Below are 23,767 nucleotides of genomic sequence, written 5' to 3'. Positions count from 1 at the left end.
CTTTCACATGAATGGTGCACACTTTATCATGGTATTGGGATATAGAACAATATTGCATTCCTGATATTTCTAATCAGGAGGCGTGGTCGTTACACCCTCCCCCATTGTAGGTGAAAGTTCATTTACCTACTTTTTACAAAGTACTCAGTATATTAACAGCAAATTGCAGGAAATCACACAAAAGTGTTACTTTATACATAACACAATCACCCAAGAAAGCTGAAAGTTATTTTCTATCAAAAAGTCCATGAGACTCACTGCCCATGTGTGCAAGATTCATAGTGCTCCTCTTTACAGGAGTACGTTACTAGTTATCAAGTCTACCAGGAGTCCAACAAATAAAGGTAAACACCTCCCATATAGAATAATGTTTAATGACCACGCGTTTCACATATACTCACCTTCTTTATTGCTGTGGAGTTTGTCACCCACTAAATGCACAGCAATTGCAGGCACTGTAATAAATCACATATACAGAACATTAGTATTTGACATTGTGAAGCACATTTCAGATTATAAGAATATTAAATTGTATACAATATAATTAAGGAGGAAACAATAACTTGACCAATGTTGTTCTCTTACCTACTAAAAACCAAGCAGAAGATATTTAGATTGATGATAGTTTCTTTGACCTGAAGCTGCAGTGATTTCTCATGTCCTGCAGGTGACATTGATGGTATTGCTACATACAGGACCTGATTAAGGGTTCAGGCTGTCCTAGTCTAATACGCTCATAGCACCCACTTCCATGTCAGGCTAATACGCGCAAGGTATAAGCTAACTCTTCTTTATTTAAAACTAGCTGAAGTACCCGGCGTTACCCAGGTTTAAATCTTAAAGTTATTCAGTTATCAATGAGTTGGGTGTAATTGTCAACATTTTAAAAATAATTAGCAGCTAAGATGTCATCCAAATCCATCTAGTGTAAGGCCCAGAACAAGGTCCCTGGGTCAAAGTTCTGCCTATCGTACATCAATGGGAGGTCTGACCGGGACCCTAACCCCCTAAAACCTGGCCAGTATCCAACTGGAACACCTTTTATTGGTTTCATCCCAATTGGTGCAGGGGTGTCCGAATGCATAATGGACACACAAACAGACCAATCGTTTTTATATATAAGATCCCGCTACTTTCATCACCCACCATTTTTTTATGTTCCTGTGTTTTAGAAACTCGGCTCCGCTTGGCTTTTTAAAAGGGTAAAAAGCAATATTTGCCCCTCATTTCATTTTCATTAAAATCTGAGCTGTATAGCAGAACGGAGGCAGGAGCGAGCGCTACTGAGGATGAAGATGTGATAGTGGAGGGGGCTATCACACCTGCGCCTGGCGCCGTTTGTGTCTCTACCACTCGCTTATCTTCAAGCGCCCACCCACAGATGATTCATCACATCAGTTAATGTTTTTCAAGTCTACATTTGTTTGTATGACTTGCAGCTGCATCTTCTTGGTTTTCACAGGAATGGAACATAGTTAAATCATTGACAAACTTCATCCAATTTTGTTGTGCATTCTGATCTTCCTCTTTATGCACCACTGTTGTACTTCGGTGATAGCTGATTGATTGTAGCCTGCCAGTTATTTCCCAAAAGTACTGTCGGCCTCCGTCAGTCACTGGTCTGCATACCTCCCAACAGTTTAAAAACCATTATTGGGACAAAATAAGCCATTGACCCCTTCAAACCACATACATGATCCAACCAAACTGCATCTCATTTATTTGACTCTAAAACCATATCCATTTTTTGATAGGCAACACCCATCAACACCATTGGGAGGCATGAGTCTGAACAACCTCATGAATCCAGATGGCTGGATGTTGGTTGGTTGGGGGCTTATTCTTGATACAACCCCTAACGCACCTCCACTTTGCACACTCCGGCAGTACGCGTTTCAGCACCAGCATGAAACACATGAACCGGAAGTGCAATGGCGCACGTCCTATATTACAAGCGTTTTGGTTCCATATTTTTCTGGAAACTATGTTTTGCCTCATTGTCCGATCCGATTTTGGCACGAAGAATCGCGTCGTGTTCTGCATCTGTTCGGAACCTCAAATCATGGTTCTGTGAGATTTTTCAGAATTCGAAGCTCTCATCTTTAATTATATATATATATATAATTATGCATACATACGGATGCCTATCTCAAAGTTCCACCCCTTATAGTTGTTTGCATACCTACCACAAATTAACAAGATGATTACAAGAAATCTAAACCAATTTCACTTTTTTTCCATCCAGCCATTTGGCTGAAATTATTTGCAAACAGGATGTTTAGTAACGACACGGTGATATTTCAGTATGGAAATGAGTTTTTCATTGTATGATGCAGAGAAGTGCTTACTTCTACATTAGTACACAGGCATTAAATGCACTTAAATCTTAAAATCTGCAGATTGTTTACTGGTTCAAGTTACAAAATGACTAAGCTCAGTTGCTTTATTATACACAATTTTATAGACTATTTATGTAAAATACCCAAGAACAAATATTTTTGCATCTATTACTTTATATATTGTAAATTGTGAATGGTATTACAAATCTAAATTACATTTTGTTTACACTAAACAATGTACCTACAGCAAGATTATTTGATGAAGGTGATTCGGGCAGGTCATAATGTACACAGTTTTAAGAAATAGTGCTCGTGGTTTCCTTAGTCATTTCAACAGGGCATCTGCTAATACCAACACTGCACATTAATGCAATTACTTTCATAGAATGATGCCCAAACAGAGTTCTGATTAAAGCATAAGAGAAAATACAATTTTCAGGAAGGAGGTAGGAAGACTAGACACACTGGGAGAGAGGATTAGGTTCTCTTACAAATATATATTTTTTAAAAAAACATTGATAGAAATTGTAGCTGGCACACACACATATATATATATATATATATATATATATATATATATTTTTTTTTTATTTATATGTAAAATATTTTTTACGTCACTTCCGAGATATGCAGAGAGGTGGTATGAAAATAAGTTGTGGAACGTGACCTGATGACACCATTTTTTCATCAAGTGTGAAGGGCAAATTGTACTATGCAGCTAATTTCATCATCACACCCCTGTCCACATCCTTTGAGGTGGGCTGTGTTTTTTGTATACTCACAAAACTCCCCTGCCCACCTTGCAGGTGTATAAATTTACTCTGAAAGAATTGCCTGCTCTCCCAGGAGACTGTGTGACCTCATCCCACTCTGGGAGTAGAGCCGTATGGGTTTATACATAACACACACCTCCCAACCTTGCCTCCTCTTTATTTTGGGGTTTGTCACCCGTCAAAATGGGGGGGGGGGGGGCGTGACTACATGACAATGGTGGTATGACCACACACATGGGGGCGTGCCTATCACACTGTTGGTATGACCCCATCCATGGCCTAGCATTTTTGAATTCTCTCCTCCCCTCCACACACCATAAATAAATTACCTTGTGCACCAGTGGCGCGGCACCTATTCACTGCTACTCTGCCATGCCTCCCAAATATTTACACTTACAGGATAAAGCTTTACTAATGAGGATGGTGGAACAGAGTCCTCAAATCAGGACTGTTCCTCCTAAATCATCATCATCATTTATATAGCGCTACTGATTCCGCAGCGCTGTAGAGAACTCATTCATATCAGTCCCCGCCCCATTGGAGCTTACAGTCTAAATTCCCTAATATAGACACACACAGAAAGACAGACAGACAAGAGAGGGAGACTAGGGTTAATTTTTTGATAGCAGCTAAGTAACCTACCAGTATGTTTGTGCTGACCATTATCAATGGAGGGTGAATTTATCATTTGATTCAGCTTTTAACATTTCATTTTCTTCATTTCATGATTACTCAGCTTAGCAAAACAATGGTTAACTGATGAGTAACCTAAATGATGATAGCACTTTATAAACCAGACAAGCATCTAATACACATTTTCACCTCAAAGGCAACCGAATAAATGATGATAGTTGCAGAGGAAAGAACGGGAAGTGAAAGCTGAAGGTAGATCAGAGAGATATAAAACCTAATATCTCACTGAGTGAAACTCTTAAAGGAAAATAATTTAAGTTTCACAAGGGATTACAGCACGAAGATTTTTTTAGGGAAATGATTTGTTTAACTATTGACTTTGTCTAATACATTTTCTATATTTTATGATCTCAGACTCTTGAATTCTTGTGTGCATATTACCTTTATTTGATGTATTGGGTTCTTCTCCTACTCGAGGTGCAGGAATTGAAATGTCTTTTAGATCTGTAATAAAAAAAATTGTTGTGTTATTTTAGGTTTTCAGCTTGCTGTGGGTGGGACACATCAAAGACAATGAAAAGTTACTGGGCACAGTTCACATGTTCCTGAGATGGGAAAACAGCTAAATTTAATTTAATCACAAGCAATATTCATAAGAAATCCAATTATATAAATGTAGTTTTATTTGCCCATTGAGCCTTCGAACCAACATCGGTTAACTTGAATACAGAAAATGGAATTTTATAAACACATTTCCTTGTTGGTTAGCACCCTTATCTAACCCAAAGTATATAGAAACTATTCTGAATAATGTTTGTATGAAAGGTTCTCTGTAGTATCCGTTCTTCAATGTTTATTAGGAAAACCTATCATCATCATCAGCAGCAGCAGCATCGTTTATATATTGAACATTATATTTATATAGAACATAGTTTAGCTGTAACCACAGTGTTTTAGGATAGAACACAGTGGCAAACGCAGGATTTGTATAGGGGAGTTACCACACCACGCCCCCAGTGGGCGTGACAAGCATGCATGTGGGCTTGGCTATACTTTTAGACGGTGCTTGGCTGCTCTCCAACTCTTCCTATCCCCATAATATACATGGGCAATGCTGCGTGGACTACTGTTAGGTGCACGCAGCTCTCCCTTTTTTAAGCAGAGCTGTGTGATGCGGGGGCAGGGTCCAGCCACCTCAATTATACTGTGCCCCAGTCTTGGAGGGGGTCCAGGCACTAGGACCCCCTTCCCCCCTCGGTTTGCCTATGGAACATAGTGTCACTACTTTGTGCAATTCTTCTTCCCCTCTGTTAAACTTACATCACTTAAAGTAAGAACTCAGGCACAGAAGGCATTTTTATTAATTTTTTTTTGTATGAGGCACTTGTAGGGCTCAAGCATTGTAAAGAACCAGAGTCATCTGCCCTTAAAAATTAGGAGTGCAGGGTGCACCCCACTGTTCGTCGTTTGTGGGGCGACAAAAAGTGGGTCTCTGATTGTTAGTGAACACTGAGGAGGAAGGAGCACTGCTGGCTGAAGGAGGGAAGTGAAGCACTGCTTGTCATTTGTTGGTCCCCAATATTATACACAGCTAGAGACCAGCTGCCTGTGTCCACAGTGGGAAGTGGAACCACTGCCATTTGACAGAAAGACAGAAAGAAAAGTTCACTGCAACTTGTCATTTGCTGAGCTGTGGCATTGTAAACACCGGCAACCTCTCAGTCATTGAACACATTTTATAAAATACCCTATATGAAATAGTTTAGAGCACAAGTGTTCTAACAGTAGAACATATATGCTGTAATCTATAACAGCCAATGAAATGTTAGCTTTCATACTCCTGACTACTCTGGATTGCTAAAAGCTAATATCATTGTTTGCTATGGGTTACAGCCCACCATCTCCTCACGTTAGTGTAAGCTCCATTATCATCAAAGAGCACAAGGAAAACCGCTTCTCCATAAAAAACACAAATACATACAATTTTAAATATAAAAAATTGATATGTATATACATTTATGTATAGATTGTACGCTCCTCTGAGCAGGGCCATCTCTCCTCCTGTTTCCACCACTTCTAACTCTGCTCTCCAGCTACTTAGCCCTCCTCCTCGAGGGTCCTCCACCCCACGTCCACTCTCGCTCCCTCCTCCTCCCTGGGGGTCTCCCTGTCTTCCGCGCCCTCCTTCTTGGGCCCCGTCGTTTGCGGATCCTCCCTCCCCCTTCCCCGCCCTCTCTAGCTGTGCATTGAGCTTACTGAGTTGCTGTGTTTACTGTACTGTGCTGTCTCCCATTGTATTGTAATTTTGTTTGTCTCTGTACGGCGCTGCGGATGTCTTGTGGCGCCTTATAAATAAATATTAATAATAATTAATAATAATGTGTAATTTATTGAAATGCATATTTTTTTTTGTGATTGATACAGAAGCTAACCCCATCTTTAAAACTATTTGTAATTGTAGATTTGTTTATGAGCCCAAGCAATCTTCAAGCTCCTATATAGAATTTTAGGTACACATAAAAACAACTGGTACTTTGTTGCAACCAGAGGAACATTGAAAACAATGTAAAAAAAAGTCAGAAGTAATCAATTTACCTGTTAGCATTTCAGGTTTTTCTTCCGATTGATCACATTGAGTCACCTACATAAAGAAAACATTTATTAATGCAAGAATCACTATCAACAGTCTGTTTTTTTTTTTGCATATCTTTCTTCTTGTGTATGTTTCTCAAATTTAAATGGAAACTGTCATCGGACTTTAAAAGTGATGGCTGCTCATTTTGATAAGAGGATTTCCAAACATGTTATTCATTTTTCTACAGCAATATTGTTGCAACAAGTCCCATTGTAGTTAGTAGTTAAGGGAGGGGATGTGAAAGACCAGACAACTATCTATTAAAGCTCACTTGACAGATGTCCGCTGAACTCTCCAGCACAAAATGAGACAGGTTACTAGCAAGTTAATTTGTGCTGCAAAATGAATAAAAATAATTTACAAGTGATTCTATTATCAACTGGATAACATGATAAACAACAACAACAAACCAAAAACAAGCACACGTAAAAAACATGTGAAATTAAATTTTAAACATATTGTTGTCAGATTATTTTTCTAAATAATGTTTGTTCAAAAATCCTTTGTACAGCTTCTCCATCCACTGAATTATTTGTTTGATATTAGCAATGAAATAACTGAAAAGGGCTTTGTAAGATCTCATGAGATTCAGAAAGGTCTGTGACTCTTGACCTTTTTGTCATCATTCATCATCATCATCATCACCATTTATTTATATAGCGCCACTGATTCCGCAGCGCTGTACAGAGAACTCATTCACATCAGTCCCTGCCCCATTGGGGCTTATAGTCTAAATTCCATAACATACACACACACACAGACAGACAGAGAGAGAGAGAGAGAGAGAGAGGGACTAGGGTCAATTTTGATAGCAGCCAATTAACCTACTAGTATGTTTTTGGAGTGTGGGAGGAAACCGGAGCACCCGTAGGAAACCCATGCAAACACGGGTAGAACATACAAACTCCACACAGGTAAGGCCATGGTCGGGAATTGAACTCATGACCCCAGCGCTGTGAGGCAGAAGTGCTAACCACTTAGCCACCGTGCTGCACCATTGATGGATGTCATCTTTATATCTTTAAGAGTCCTGACTCTTCCTCGCTGGTCTGATATACAGGTCAAGTGAAGGAAGGATGTTATAGAAAAGTATATATAAATAGCTAAATGTTAGTCCTGAAAATATTTGTACATAGGATAGCTCGGTGAGTAAAATAAGATTTCCCTGTTGCAGGATCAGGTGATCTGTTTCCCCACTGCATCATCATCATCATCAGTTATTTATATAGCGCCACTAATTCCGCAGCGCTGTACAGAGAACTCATTCACATCAGGAATTGAACTCATGATCCCAGTGTTGTGAGGCAGAAGTGCTAGCCGCTAGGCCACCATGCTGCAGTCAGGATGTCTAGTTCAGAGATATCCACGTGCTTACACTGTAGGACACATTTATGTTATTACAAAATTTGAACCGAATCAAGGAGATTTGGTTCAGGATTTAGCTAAATAATACAGATTATGGTTATGAACCAAATCCAGATCCTGATTTCACTGTAATGTTAACACACAGGTCACTTATTTCCAAAGCAACGAATAAGCCTTGAATAGATGTGTCTGGAAGATGGGCTACCAGATGGACAGCCAAGATTTGATTATAGGATAACTTTGGCTTAAAAACCTTTAAATACATCTAAGATAATTGTCATAAAACAATATTTTTTTATTTTTAATCATGTTACACAATGAAATCTGTTTTTTAAATTTAGTTTTCAAGTTTAATAACTTTGACAGTGAATAATTTTAGCAACATTAGTTCCACTGTGGAATTATAAATGATTAGGTTTTTCATTGATTGTGTGTATTGGGAGATCATTAAAGATAAAAGAAAGATACGTTTGAAATGAAACTTCCATTGCGAGGAAATGCTTTCTCAACAGAACTGCTGTGACACTTTCACAAGTGTATAGTTTTCTTTTCTGACAGGAATCCACAATACTGACTTGCAGAATCTTCAAAATGATCTTTAATACGCTTCCAACTCACATATTTCAAATAGATATGAGCCCGAGTTATACAATCACTCTACAAAGATCAAACGTCTGAGTCATTTCTGAATGTATTCTAAAATTCCATTATGTTTGTATTAATAAACATTAAGTAAATCATTTCACTCTTAATTCAGTATTTTGTGTGGGTTAAATTTTAATGAGTCTCAATGTATTTTTTAAAAAAACGACTCACAAAACAATGTGTATCTTTATAGTTATCTACATAGGACACAGTTATAAAATGTATATAGTTTATACATTTTGTAGTGTTTTACCTTTGTTTCATAACACTATGGGGTATATTTACTAAGCTGCGGGTTTGAAAAAGTGGAGATGTTGCCTATAGCAACCAATCAGATTCTAGCTGTCATTTTGTAGAATGTACTAAATAAATGACAGCTAGAATCTGATTGGTTGCTATAGGCAACATCTCCAATTTTTCAAACCCACAGTTTAGTAAATATTCCCCTATGAATCAATCATACATCCTTGTAATATCCAATTCAAATCCATCATCAGCAATGATTACTACTATTCCTCTCTGTGATCCACTTCTATTCTTGCACAACAAAAGACTAAAACACACAGCTCTAAAGTAATGTTAATGTAAGAGGAAAGACTAAAGGCAATAAGGCATAGTATTTACCATGCCCAGATGCAGAATATAAAAAACAAAGTCTCAATCTACATCAAATGGTCCAGAATTAAATTAATTGGCTGCTTGACCTTTTTTTTATTTTTTTGTGTGTGATGACCCCTGTAAGCTAGTAGCTAGAAACCACTATGACTTTATATTTATTTACCTTCATATGAAGATGGCGGCCATTTTTGTATCATAACATATGACATTTTTTGCTGTTGCTGATGTTTGGGGTAAATGCAATATCTCAGCTCAGAAAAGTCATAGGAAGCTGGTATGAAACCCATTATTTTCAGCACATTTCAAGCTACATCTTGCCAATATAACTATTTCCCTAACTCTCTTCCTTATGACTGAAATTCAAGCCCAAATTTAATTGTTAAAAGTTTTGGAATTTTATTTCAGTGGGAAGGAATAAAATTTCAGAGCTGTAATTTATTTAAGGAATAGCTATATACTCAAACATTTGAAAGAAATTTTGAGTTATCTATCTTGTCTACATCTTTTATTAAAGCACTTTGAAATTGCTTGTTTTTCCCTAAAATTGACCCCTAATATCTCCGGTGGTCGGCATGTGAGAAACTTCAAATTCACAGCATACACCGTACTCTATGAGGGGTGACTGTAAAAAAATTTTGAGTTTGATATTCAATGGGAAACAAAGTTACACTAAGAGCGAATGTGTTAAAAGTGCATTATAAAATAAAATATAAATGTAGGCTATATTAATTAATATTTATCTACAGGAATTAAATGTAATATTTGGTAATATTTTGCAGGAGTGGAGTGAAGTGGATTCAGAGATCCAACATGTTGAGACATGTCTGAACATGCCCAGACATACAAGTCAAGCAGCAGTGGATGGGAGGTTCATACTCTCAGCCAGTCATTCTGGAGGTCTCACTTGAACTGGATGGTTCTGCCTCTGCTAGTGCTACATAGTGTGAGTTAGTGCATACTTGCCGACTTTCTTCAGCTCGTTTCCGGGAGCCAGCCAGTGGAGGGGGGCGTGAGGGGGGCGGGACGGCCAAAATCACGTCAATTTGGCCCCGCCAAACACCACGATTCACGGCGTTTGGGATCTAATTCTGCCCACTTCACTAGGAAGTGGGGCACTTCCTAGTGAAGTGGGCAGAATTCGGGAGATTGCCACACTCGCCCGGGAGTCCGAGAGACTCTCGCAAAATGCGGGAGTCTCCCGGACATTCCGGGAGAGTTGGCAAGTATGAGTTAGTGTGTTTACCATGGATGTTACTATAGGCAACATCTCAATTATTGAAAATCGCTAGAAATTCGCAGCTTGATACATTTACCCTCTGAAATTTTCTATCTTACTTTATAGTAAACATGTTTAGATGTTCCTGTAAACTATTGTTACTATGAATTATTATCACATTTCAGTGCAATATATAAAATATCATCAGCGGAAAACTCTGATAATATATATACAGCCTCATGAAAAATAATAAAGTGCCCATCAGCTTTGAAAGATACAATAATAGATATTCATTAGCAAGACTATATATATATATATATATATATATATATATATATATATATATATATATATATGTGTATATATCTTGTTTTTAGTTTAGTTTATGCATTGTCATCATCTGCCTCCTCTTTAGCATATTGGTTACTTTTTTGTCATTTTTTTGTAGTGCTATGGCAAGTTGTTATAGCTCAATAGAAAGGTGTAGGACCTGAGTCATAAAGAGATGTAAGGCAAAAAAGGATTAAATTTGCTCCTGGACAATCCATGTTACAATGCAAGGGGTATCAATGAGTTCATTATTTTGCACATAAAGAAAATACTGGCCGCTTTTTCATGTAGCACATGATAACTTTATTTTTGCACTGAAATTTAAAATTGATATAGGACATGCCCTATCCCAACTATAAGTCTGTCCCCACATTTTAAATTTACCTCCCCTTCAATGCAACGTGGTTTTGCCAAGGTGCAAAGTTACTCCTTTTTTTGCTTTAGTTTCCATAATGACTCAGTACCGTAGTCTGAAACTACATGTTGCTGATAACCTGATGAGCTACAAAGTTAACTTGTATTTAGCTTGACATAGTATTTATGTTGATTCCAGTTCCCATTTACAGAGAGATTGTCCCTATACTGTTTTGATTTACTTTTTTGTAAAATAAATTTTAAAATGTTAAAATGTTGATTTGCAACAGCATTTCCTATAGGAAGTGTATGATCATCTATTTTGTTCCACTATCTTAACCATCTTTCTACCACTAATATGATTAATGAAAATGGAAGCTAGGGTGGGTATTTAAAAGCATTATTTTTCAACTTTTGCAGTTTAAAGTTGCACTTCTTTTGTTTTTGATGCTTTATTTAACTATAATGTGCATATTGGTCATATTTAATATTTTTGGGCACACTTGGTATAAAGTAAATTAACTTAATTATAACTACAACCATTGTGCTATTTAAGTAAAAAAGGGCAATTATAAGACAGACCTTTTCTGGCACATTTAAAGTATATAGAAAAAGCTTGAAACAAAGCTATTGTGATATTTTTAGACTAAAAAAACAGATGTGTATACATATTTGCCAACTTCTAGTTGGTGTCTAGGAGCTGCCGAAGGGAGGTGGGCGTGCGGGGGGCGGGGCTCCAAAAATCGAGTCATTTTGCATGCCCCCTTTTTGACGTAATGAGGCAAATGCGTCATTTTACAGCGTGGGGTGGGGCCAAAGGCCATGATTCCCGAATTCTGCCCATTTCACTAGGAAGTGGGCAGAGGTGGGAGACCCATCCGGAATCCAGGAGTCTCCCGGACATTCCGGGAGAGTTGGCAAGTATGTGTTTATAACATAATTTAGTGTCCCAATAAAAATAAAGTATATTAAGAGAATTTGAGGAAAGACAAACTGAAGTATTTATCTGAATAAAAAAGGTAGTTTTAGACAGAGAAGTCAGGCTCACAATTAGAATAAAATATATAAAAAGAATTTGAACCACATATATTGATGTAAGTGAAAATTGGGTATTTAGTGGACGGATCATTGTACATGGATACATGGGTTTTACGATCCTAAAAGATTCTTATATTTTTTTCAATCGTCACTGTACAACAATCTCTGAACAATAGAAGACACTTGAGTGCTATAGTCACCCTAGAACCAGCTTTCCCTGAAAGTTATTCCCCAGGTACAGCTGACTGAATGCTGCCTGGAGAATAGCATTAGCAAGCTGCAGTCAACCAACAAGCAGGGCGCAGGGTTACAGAGATCAGTGTGTTCTGTAAACAAGCTGTGGGCAGAAAGCTGATTTCAATCATAGAATATGTGCAGACAGGATCAAAGTGTCAACCCACAGTAACCTGGTAGGAAGTCAGTGTAAGCTGTAAGTAGCTGGGACAGTGACTTCCACTCTGAGCATATCCAGGGTGTAAGTTAACTTTCTGAACAGAGTTTGTTCTGGACATGCTCATAGTTTTAAAGAATTCTCAATGATTTTATTTTCCAATTGAAATGGACAAAACCATCCACCAGGGTTGTGAAACCTGCATACCATTAGGGAATACTAGAAGTTGCAGGATAATGGTTAAACACATCTGGCAGAAGGTCTTTTTAGTTAGTGCTGCCAATACAGTTCCTGCTGAAAAGATCATTTCTGGATTCCTGGTTCTCCAAACTGTCTGGATAAAGCATTAGCCTTAAGGTCCAGAGAACCAGGTTGATAACTGATGTGAAAATTAAACCCAGAGGACAATAAGGGCCCACCTGATCTGATGACTATTAATGCTGCATGCTCTCTTATTATATTCCAGGTTGCTATGATCAGTAGACAGGTTGAATAGGGTTTGTGTCCCTCCAACAAGTTTTGGCATGTGAAAGTTCAACGCTAATATCTCACTGTCTTAAATGGGACAATGCCTCTTTGCTGAATGGAGCTTATTTAATAACAATGTTTACAAATGCACTGTCATATTTGTTCTCTGTTGTTGAGACAGAACAGCCCCTGTTGCCATGTATCCAAAGTACATGGACATGTAGAGTCGTTGTGGCAGGACTGTGGCAGATATCAGAGACTCAAACGCTTTTTGGTCTACAGGGGATAAGTGGAATGATTTGTTCACCAGTGAGAACTGTGAGAGGAGCAATGATTCTTGAGACTCCTTGAATTATCATTCAATAGTAATTAGAAAAAAACATACAAAACATTAAACTGTCCTGACTTCCCGCAGATGAGGCCAGTCACCTTTGGCTTTCATCTTCGCTGAATCCTTCTGTAAACCTTTCAGGATAACGATGTGTCCCAGGTACACTTCTTAATATTTGCAAATAAATTTTATTGTCTGAGGCAACCTAGGACAACTTGAATATAGTCCGGATCATACATTGGTCAAGAAGGTTGGTAACACATCATTCATTACTTTCTAAAGGACAGCTGGGGGAGATACAGAGTCCAGATGTCAATACTAAATTATCAGAATGTCCATATGTCATTGAAAGGTAGTCTTACATTCAGAGCCTTGCCAAATATGAACCAGACTGTATGTCAGATTGCTGAGTTTGGTAAAAATTTGAAGACTGCAAATGTTCCAACAGTTTAGGAATCAGAGGCACGAAGTATTGATTTCTAACTGTGATTTGATTCAAGGCTTGATAGTCAGTGCAGGGGTGGAACAAGCCATCTTCTACACCGACATAGAAAATATGTGCTGGAGAGCTTAAATGATGTATAAAGTCCTTCAGATTGTCCATAAACTATTGATCCAGCACCTTGGGATCTGGCTCTGACAGAGAATAGATCCAGGAGTTTGTATGTTCTCACTGTGTTTGCGCGGGTTTCCGCCGGGTGCTCCAGTTTCCTCCCACATTCCAAAAACATATTAGTAGGTTAATTGGCTACCATTAAATTGACCCTAGTCTGTGTGTGTTTGTGTGTGTGTGTGTGTGAGTGTGTATGTTAGGGAATTGAGATTGTAAGCTCCTATGGGGCAGGGACTGATGTGAGTGAGTTCTCTGTACAGCGCTGCGGAATTAGCAGTGCTATATAAATAACTGATGATGATGATGATGATTTAAGTTCCAGGCATCAGCTGTGACTCTAAGCAATCCCCAGAGCTGCATAAGACATTCAAGAGTCACTATAAAGGCTCTGAAAGTAGTTTCCTTTCTCACAGAAGTAGGATGAATGAGCGGGAGCTGGAACTGGTCTTTTAAATAGTTTTAACCACATAATGGTGACTACTTTGTTTGTGGCCCTTTTTCATTAACTTCTCTGTGACTGATCTGATTCTACAGCTAGTGTTTTGTATTCACCTGAAACAGGCTTGATTCGTGATTGGTCCAGTTTGTCCAAATTTAAGAAATTTGTGCAATGTTCAAATTCATATAAATCGATTGTCTCATCTCTAACTGCCAAATTTGTCTTTAGTTGATGTAATAAAGTAATACTTAGTCATCCATAGACAGAACAACGTTGCTCAATGACAAAACTGAAATAATAATTGCAGAATGCTGGAAATGATTCACTGTTCGAATCAAGTAGAAAAATACAAAGCACAAAGCTTTTCAACATAGAAGAAAACACAAGGGGTCTGATTCATTAAGGAACTTAAATTAAGAAGTTTCTTATTTAAGTCTCCTGGACAAAACCATGTTACAATGCAAGGGGTGGAAACTAGTTTTCTGTTTTGCACATAAGTTAAATACTGACTGTTTTTTCATGTAGCACACAAATACTTGATAGCTTATTTGTACACTGAAATTTAATTGTGATATTTGTGTGCTACATGAAAAAACAGTCAGTATTTAACTTATGTGCAAAACAGAAAACTAATTTTCACCCCTTGCATTGTAACATGGTTTTGTCCAGGACACTTAAATAAGAAACTTCTTAATTTAAGTTGCTTAATGAATCAGGCCCAAGCTCATAGCATTAATTTAACCTTAAAAGAATATACTTTAGTATATTTTGACCACAGACAAAGTGAAGTAGTTGATTTGCATAGAACCATAATGTGCAACTGAGAGGTAGATGTGAAAATCGAGAGTTAATTGTCTGGGCTGGATCTGTGGCTTTCATTGTCACTTAAGAAAATAACTTACAGATGCATTTTTACATTATCGAAGAATTCATTATTGTAGACTTTCTCATACTTAGTCAGTTTTAACAATAAAACGTACATTTATTTTGGGAGTCTGTTATGTTTTTAAAGGGACTGTAGGGGCTAGATTTACTAAGCTGCGGGATTGAAAAAGTGGGGATGTTGCCTATAGCAACCAATCAGATTCCAGCTGTCATTTATTTAGTACCTTCTACAAAATGACAGCTAGAATCTGATTGGTTGCTATAGGCAACATCTCCACTTTTTCAAACCCGCAGCTTAGTAAATCTAGCCCTAAGAGTATGTTTTTTTTTCTCTATTGTATTAATTGAAATTTCTGTTTGCAGGCAAAAAAATCCCTCTATAACAGCTTTCCACAGCAAATAGGTCACACTTGGTGATATCTCTCTCTCCATTCACCCAGCATGTCTGGCTCTAAACATGTCAGCTACTGTAAGTAATGATAATAGAGCTATATATTAATTGCAGTAGAATGACTAGTGAGTGACAATCCATTTATAGTGAAAGAGATGATGATAGCTTCAGATTCAAGCAATAATACTGAAAATGTTTCTATGCTACATTTTATCCACAAATTAGATAACAATTATGCACACTTAATATTATGCTTCCACATCAATATAAATTAAATACCATTTGAAAGACTCTTCACTTGCAAGTGAAACTAAACACCCAAAAATGAAAATACCCCCATTTAAGAATTTACTTTTCGGACATGTAAAAGTTTATTTATGCTGCAATGATACTACTTGCTTGTAGAAAATGCAATTTAATGAAGATCACTTCTACCCACAAAATCCCACCTTAAATACTTGTATCTGCAAGAAACAACAATGTCTGCTTTATTTTCAGATATAATAACCTTTCTAAATAAGGGTTCATGATATATATTCCATTTGTAAATGGAAAAGATAAAAAACACAAAACACAAGACACACAGCAGTCTGCACACCAACACAATTTACCTCAGAGATTAGCTTGCGGAATTTAGCTATAACCTCCTTGCAGTTCAGTAATGTGGAGTCTATGTTTCCTCCTTTCAGACATTTCTGTATTGTTCTCAGGAATAAATAATCCTCATGTAAGTCCATTTCATCTTCAATCTTTGTAAAAAAAATGAAAAACAAAAACATAATTATTTTGTTAATTCAACAAGGTCATGTGATGGGGACTGCCATTTTGCTCTACATATATATTGGTCACAAAGCACACTCACTAAACTTTTTGGGACTTGGGGGTAAATTTATCAAGCTGCAGGTTTGAAAAAAGTAGAGATGTTGCCTAAAGCAACCAATCAAATTGTAGTTATCATTTACTTAGTACAGTCTACAAAATGACAGCTAGAATCTGGTTGCTATAGGCAACATCTCCACTTTTTCAAACCCACAGCTTGATAAATTTACCCCTTGGTGTCAATCTTATTAATAGGACAGAAACATGACAGAAATAGGAAGGCTGATATTTTTTCCATAACACTAATGGCAACCTCACATGCAAGAGGTATTCATATGTAGATGTGTGAAATGGAGCACTAACTGAAAATTAAATATTAATATACAGGGATCTAAAATCATGTTGCATCAACCTTGTACATTTGCATATACTTATTAAAATTTATTAAGAGCTTAATTTATTTTTGGCAACGAAATAAAGTGGCAATATTATTATTATTATTAGCCTTCATTTATTAGGCAAGGTTTCCGCAGGGCCGTGCACAATGCAAACAGTAGACTATACAGGGTAATACAGAACAGAACAATAAACGAAAAATACCAAAACTTCAGAAACTCCGGCAAGGCTATTGTAGTGAGGTTGGAGCAGAAGAAGAGGTCTAGAGACAGGAGGTGAGGGTCCTGCTCATAAGAGCTTACATCCTAAGTGAGGGTAAACAGACAATAAGGACAGAGGGGAGTCAGTTGGGATATAGTGTGGGAGGAGTGAAAAAAAGGTCCGGGAGGAGAGAGGAGATGAGAGCGAGCTGGGGAGAACGAGAAAGGGTTAGGTGGATGGCTGGTAGGCTTTAAGGAACAGGTGAATTTTAAGTGCCCATTTGGAGGAGCACACATTAGAGGACAGACGGATGGAGCAAGGGAGGTCGTTCCAGTGGAGGGGGGCTGCACGGGAAAAATCTTGGATTGTGGAATGGGATGAGGTGAACAGAGTGGAGGAGAGGCGACGGTCATTGGCCGATCGCAGGGAGCGAGAGGGAGTGTGAATAGAGAGGAGGTTAGAGATATATGGGGTGGTGGAGTGGGAGAGGGCCTTGTAGGTGATGGTGAGGAGATTTTACATAGCATATGTCTTTATGTAGATATCAATTTGTAGAATTGTTTCACATTAAAGCAATAGCATAATTTAAAATGCATTATGGATCAACAATAAAAAAAATACAAATAAATAAAGACATTATTAAGGTTATTAAATAATTAAGGTTATTATATTGGAAGCAAACAGGAAAAGAACATGGGTTCGGGGCTATCCATATATCTTCCAATAGGCAGTGGTCTTCTCTGAAAGTAAAGTAAAGTAAATGACCGTTCTTGGGGAAAGTGTAAAATAAATTTCCATTAACAAAATGATGAAAAATAATAATGACTTGTATAAGTACTTCTGTGAAGTAACTTTTGCTGATTTCTGAAATGCGCTTCTATATATCTTTCACTCATAAATGACTCAATCACAGTAATTCCTAAATTGACCCTAAGTATCTTTAAACTAGATTCAGGAAAGCTGGAACTTCTGTAAATAAATTGGTATCCTCTTAAACTTAATTATCTTAATAAAATTGGTCCTAATGTAGTGGATGAGATTTACCATCTTCATTGAACACCATCTTCTATTCTTTATTTGTCCTCTATGACTAAAGTCTGGAAATGATAATAAGCACCCAATTATTCTGATTTTCTAATGGCGCATAGCAATTACACTACGGTCACTAATCTCGTGTACAATGCAATTTGATGTGCTGAGCTAGTAATTACATGTATTAACCCTCTCCTACCGATTACAAATTCACTATTTCCAAGTTTAAATTAAATATTATTAAATATATTGACAATAACACCTTTGTTTTCGCAAAGTTGATATTGAAGAAAATAAATTTCCAAATTCAGTTACCAATGTATGATACAATTCCCAAGAGATCTCACAATAATAGATTATAAAATTTTACGATAGAGTTTAGACTTTTTAATTTTTCCCAAGGGAGCAGTCCATTATTTCCAAGACAAAAGGAGAAAGCACATGAACTATCATATATAGACTATCCATGATCAGTACACCTCATTTGATAAATATTTGGAGAATTTACATTTGGCCATACTGGAAAATAAAATAGTCAGCATTGTGGTATAAAATTGATTAAGAAACGCTGTATATATTACAGAAAAATATTACCAAACTCTGTAAAATCACGGAAGTGGTTAAACTCAATAAAAAACGCTTAAAGCTTATTTATTTAGCAAATTCAAATAAAGATCATTTACCATTTAATTTTGTAATTTAAATTCATGCCCTAATTATTTTGGAAGAATTTGAAATTTAAAAGATCGGTCTATAAATGTGAGTTTTCTTTATCTTACCTTATCTAGTTTCTTTTGAAAATATATCCCAAAAATACAGGTTCCAATAATCTGTGCAAGAACAGAAAAAGTAAAAAGCCATATAGCGATTTTCATGATAGAAAAGGGCGATCCTTGCTGAGATGGATATGCTGCAGGACTTTGGATGTGAGAGTTAATCATTGTACAGCTTATGGGTTATATCCTCTGCTTGCAGTCAGATACAGTGTATGACATTAAAACGGGTGCTAGTTTAAGAGAGCAGCTAGAAGTGACTTCTGAGAACTATACACTTCCTGGAATATTTATTTTGCTGCTTGTAGTATGACGTGTAGCGTGGTTACAGCACAATAGAATAATTCATTTATATTCCACAGGTTCTCGAAGAATATTTTCCACCTATAACGTTTTTCTATGGAAACGGTTTGATAGACATTTAAGGTGATCAAAATTATCCACGTACTTGTCTTTCCGCAGAAGGGAATTAAATGTTTTCCCGATCACCAATTTATTTTTTGGGTTCTCATAATCGTTTGTAGCTGTAAAACATTTCTGCAGCAAATTGGACAGATCCAGTTGTTCGGGCCAAACAGCCAGATCCTATGAGGCATAATTAGTATGATTGGATGAAAAATCTCATACACAATAAAATCGTGTTCATTGTCTGATCACATTTTCTGCTGCTTATGACGAAACAAGGGCTGGCCAGCCTGCCACCTCTTCAATTCTGGGCCTGTGTAGGCTTTACAAAATCCGGGACCTGTCAGGAAAGTGTACAGTCTATGGTACACTGTTCAACAAATTATCATTTATAAACCATGAGAAACAATTCAAACTCTCCAATGGTATAAAGAGGCTTTGTTGCCCAGAAGCAGGGCCAGATTAAGCCGAGGTCTAACTGGGATAGAGCCCAGGGCATCTGGGGGGCCCGCCAGCATTCAAAGGGCGCCCCCAGTTCCGACTGTCAGCTGGGGAATGGCAGGCAGCTAACAGCAAATGTTATGCTGTTAGCTGTCTGCTGTCACTGTAGTGCTTCCGCGGTGCGCAGTAATCTCCTTACTGAGATGATCTCGTGAGAGTGAGACTATGACTCAGTCTCACTCTCACGAGATCTCAGTAAGGAGATTACTGCGCACCGCGGGTGTACTACAGGGAGTAACAGAAGAACGGAAGGAGGTAATCTCTCGGGTGAGGGCTCACGGGGGGGAGGGGCCTCACACTACTCTTAGCCCGGGGGCCTCTATTCCCTTAATCCGGCCCTGCCCAGAAGTAATTAACATTAATAGAGAAAAAGGTAATGGCCTCATAGGTAAGGTGCAAAACAAATAAAGGAGCAAATTTGCACCATGGCAATTCCTTGCTGCATTTCAGGGGATGGGGATTGGGGGACACATTTAAAATGTTTTGACATATTTTTAGTTAGAGTGTGTGTCTCAGCTCAACTCTAAATAGCAGTGTAAAAATAAAACTGTCCAGCATGTTTGTGCTACGTACAAAAGCAGTCAGAATATTCCCTGTAAAAGTAATAAATGCATTTTCACTCCTTGCATTGTAACATGATTTATCCATGTTATCCAATAATGTTTTGCTTCTAACTCTAAATGAAGCCCAGTATATCCTAAATATCTCTGGAAAGCCTTACCAACATTAATATAAACAAGAATGGGGGCTACATGAGGTGTGAAAGGAGGAAACCTCCAAAGGGCAGGTGGTATTCAAGTTGATATTACATTCACGGTTTAGTGATTCATCCTTATAAAACAGAAAACCATTTCATGCATAATTTTGCACAGTCCATAAGAACATCCATTCCTAATTTTGGAGTGCCAAAAGCAGTCAAATAGAAGCCTATCACCACTAGTCTTAATAATCCAGCATCCCCAGGAGTTGTAATTCCCTAATAAAAGTTGCATTTTAAGGTAAATTCAAATAATAATACCAATATCCAACAATAAGCAAGCACTGACCCAACATAAGGTCCAAAATGAAGCAGTACCCACAAAGCTGATAAAGCAGTGGGGTAGCTCAACAAAGTGTTTACGACATGTAGGTGACATTTGTTCCTATAGTAAAGGAGTCTTTTAAATCCCTATTTTTAACCTGCAATTTACTGAGGAACAGCATAGCATAATAGCATAATAGGGTCCCTTTATTCTAAAGTGTTTCTGTGCATACTCATCTGCTGGATTTCTTGGGAAATAAACAAGGACAACAAATATTTGGGGATTTGCAAATATGAAATCCCCTTTTGGACTTCAGGTTAAATAAGGTTTAGTCTCAGTTTTAAAATGAATGGACCAAACATGGCTGCAGTGGTGCCGGGGCCCTGACACGGCTTCACCACATATCATAGGGACAAGGAGGCAAGAAATCCGAAGAGGGTGAATAGGTAAATCCCCTTCCTTAGTGAGGCTAAGAATCCGGATGTTGTGCTGATCTGGGTTTCCAGCATCCACTGCATGACTAGTAAGTCTTAAAACTGAAAGCGTCACTGTATTTTACTTATTTATTTATATTTCTCATGAGGATAGACTCGGACTTTTTTGCTGTATCAGATGCTGCATGAAAATTTTAATCCATTGTAGGAGATGTCTTGGTTCCCTTTCCATTCAGCTTCATCATTCAAGCATGTAAGAGGACTCCTGTAGCAACAGAGAGTTCTAAAGTGCTGTACGATTTTTCCTGTTCCTTTATCTGTCATTTTTTGTTGCATATAAGGCCATGCAAAGAGACCTCTGGATAGGATCGCAATGTTGGTTGCAAAAGGAACAAGTTCAAGATGCATCTGATCTTCAAATATGAGATAGCAATATGCTATTATTTCTATAATGTAGCCTTGGACATAAGACATATTAGCATTGTATATATTGTTGTGAAAATAAATGTGAGAGAGCAGTTTTACTCAAATACATTATAAAAAATCCCCCACATGCCCCTCATATGTCCCCACGTACCTACCAGACCTCCCCACATGCCACCCACATACCACTGAGACCTCCCAATTGCCACCCACATACCGCTCCAACCTCCCCACTTGATACCACCATGCCACTCAGACCTCCCCAAATCCCACCTACATACCACTGAGACCTCCCCACATCCTACCCATAAAGCACTCAGATCTCTAGACATGCCACCTAGACCTCCACACATGCAACCCAAACTTCCCCACTCACTAGCGGAAGCTCTTCTGACTTAAATTCTGCCTTCTTATTAAGCAGAAAATAAGACAGAAGAGGGGGCCACAGGTGGAGTCTCTGTGGGCTAGCTGTTGCCCACCACTGACATAGACCCTTTATTATTTAGTACAGTTTTCCAATATATGCATGTTTACTTGTAAACTGTGTCAGGGCCATATTTGGAGCTATGCTGCCCTAGGCATTGTGAGCGCTTCACCCTAAATTACCGGTTATACATCCCATATTGTCCCTTTATCCAATACACCCTCCTATGTTATTTTAACCAGGAAAAATAGGTAGTTGATAAATACCAATAAAAAAATTAAAAACTTCAGCACAGGGTGGTGGCTTAGGGGGTACCCAATTTTAGACATTATTTTTTAGTGACGCAACTTGCCCAGTGTGTGTTATGGAAAACTCCTAGTTCCTCCAGATTTTGGGTCTCGATCGCAGCGGAAAGCTTGATGATCTCTTCCGCCTCCCCTCTCCTGCCGTTCCCTCGCATTAGTCCTATACAGTACGCTTCTCATCACCCAATTGTAGCACTCTCGTTAACTCTTTGGGAGCGAGCAAACATGAAATTTAAGCTTGCCCCTGCTCCCAGCCCGATCATCCCACTCTTTGATAACCCTAAATTTTCACCAGGATGTATAATTCTATCCTTTGAACATTGAAAGCGGAAAGGTATACGCTACCTCAACAATATCACCAGAGACACCTCTTTTCCCTCATTCGATGACTTAAAAATAAAACTTAATACTCCAAACGTATACCTTTTTGAATACCTACAATTAAGAAATCTTCATTCTACCACTAAATTACCTTTAGGCAGTAGACTGTTGACCTTTTTTGAATCAGTTTCTCTCTGGCGGTCTTCTACCAAAGGTCTAATTTTCTTACTATACTGGGAACTATTATAAAGAGTCCTGATTCGGATGACTGAGATTCTCATGAGTGGGATTGGGGAAAAGACCTGGGAGGACCACTAGATAACGACAACTGGGAGAAAATAAGAACTAACACAGCCTCCAGTTCATTCTGTGTAAAATTGAAAGAAAATGTTTATAAACTTCTTTATCGATGGTACTTGGTTCCAACCAAACTATAAAAAAATCTTCCCAGGTTCGTCTAGCAAATGTTGGAGGTGTTGCAGGACAGAAGGATCCTTCCTCCTTATCTGATGGCAATGTCCCAAACTTACCCCCTTCTGGACGGAACTTTGGAACGTTGCTTCACAACTACTGCAACTTGACATCCCCTATTCTCCCAGGTTTTTCCTCCTTCCACTTGGGATTCCATCAGTTACCAAACATCAAATGAAGACGTTTCGCCACATAGTCTCTGCTGCCCTATATTAAATTGCCACTGATTGGAAGCATGGTATGTGTATCAAATGGAATACATGACATGTATCATCCGCAATACATCTAAATCATTTAACAAGTTGTGGGCACCATGGACCTTATACTTCCAAATCCAAACTCCTTTCGCCACGTGACTCTACAGCATGGCTCCATCTGGACCCTTCCTTCAGTTTCCCACTTCGTCCTTCCCATCTCTTCTCCTCTCTTTTCTAGATTCTACTCCACTCCTTCCTTTCTTTCACGCTGGGGCAGTCTGCCACAACGCCTCCCTACTTCTCTCTCTTTTGTTTAACTTCTTTCTTTAAAGTTTCTTCTTTCTCTCTTTATTGAAAAATCGGGTCAACACCCTTACCCTTGTCTTTTCTAATAAGACGCTGTATGTTTTAATGCATGTATATTCATTTGCTGTTTGCAACACATTGCTGCACAGAATGTTACTTACTGTTGACCCTTGCAAAAATAAAATCTTTAAAAAAAAAACAACAAAAGAAAATACAATAAATAAACGTAACATAAAAATAATTTTGTGCTGTCGCATTACATGTCTAGTTTAC

At 38.0% G+C, this 23,767-nt stretch overlaps 1 protein-coding gene across 1 annotated transcript in view; it reads right to left on the bottom strand.

Annotated features, from left to right (window-relative positions):
* CD40LG (CD40 ligand) overlaps nucleotides 1–18,927 on the bottom strand; it is a 28,691-nt gene extending 9,764 nt beyond the window's left edge. Inside the window, exons 1-5 of the mRNA XM_075187294.1 lie at nucleotides 18,692–18,927; nucleotides 16,076–16,213; nucleotides 6,341–6,386; nucleotides 4,187–4,249; nucleotides 402–455 (exon numbers count right to left, since the gene is read on the bottom strand). Coding sequence (XP_075043395.1) covers nucleotides 402–455; nucleotides 4,187–4,249; nucleotides 6,341–6,386; nucleotides 16,076–16,213; nucleotides 18,692–18,853 — 463 coding nt within the window. The 5' untranslated portion in view covers nucleotides 18,854–18,927. The remainder of the gene's footprint in view (nucleotides 1–401; nucleotides 456–4,186; nucleotides 4,250–6,340; nucleotides 6,387–16,075; nucleotides 16,214–18,691) is intronic.
* Between the last annotated feature and the right edge of the window lie 4,840 nt (nucleotides 18,928–23,767).

Source organism: Mixophyes fleayi, chromosome 9, assembly GCF_038048845.1.
Source record: "Mixophyes fleayi isolate aMixFle1 chromosome 9, aMixFle1.hap1, whole genome shotgun sequence".
Taxonomy (NCBI): Eukaryota; Metazoa; Chordata; class Amphibia; order Anura; family Limnodynastidae; genus Mixophyes; species Mixophyes fleayi.
Note: the sequence above shows the minus strand (reverse complement) of the source record. Positions and strands in the feature narration are given on the sequence as shown.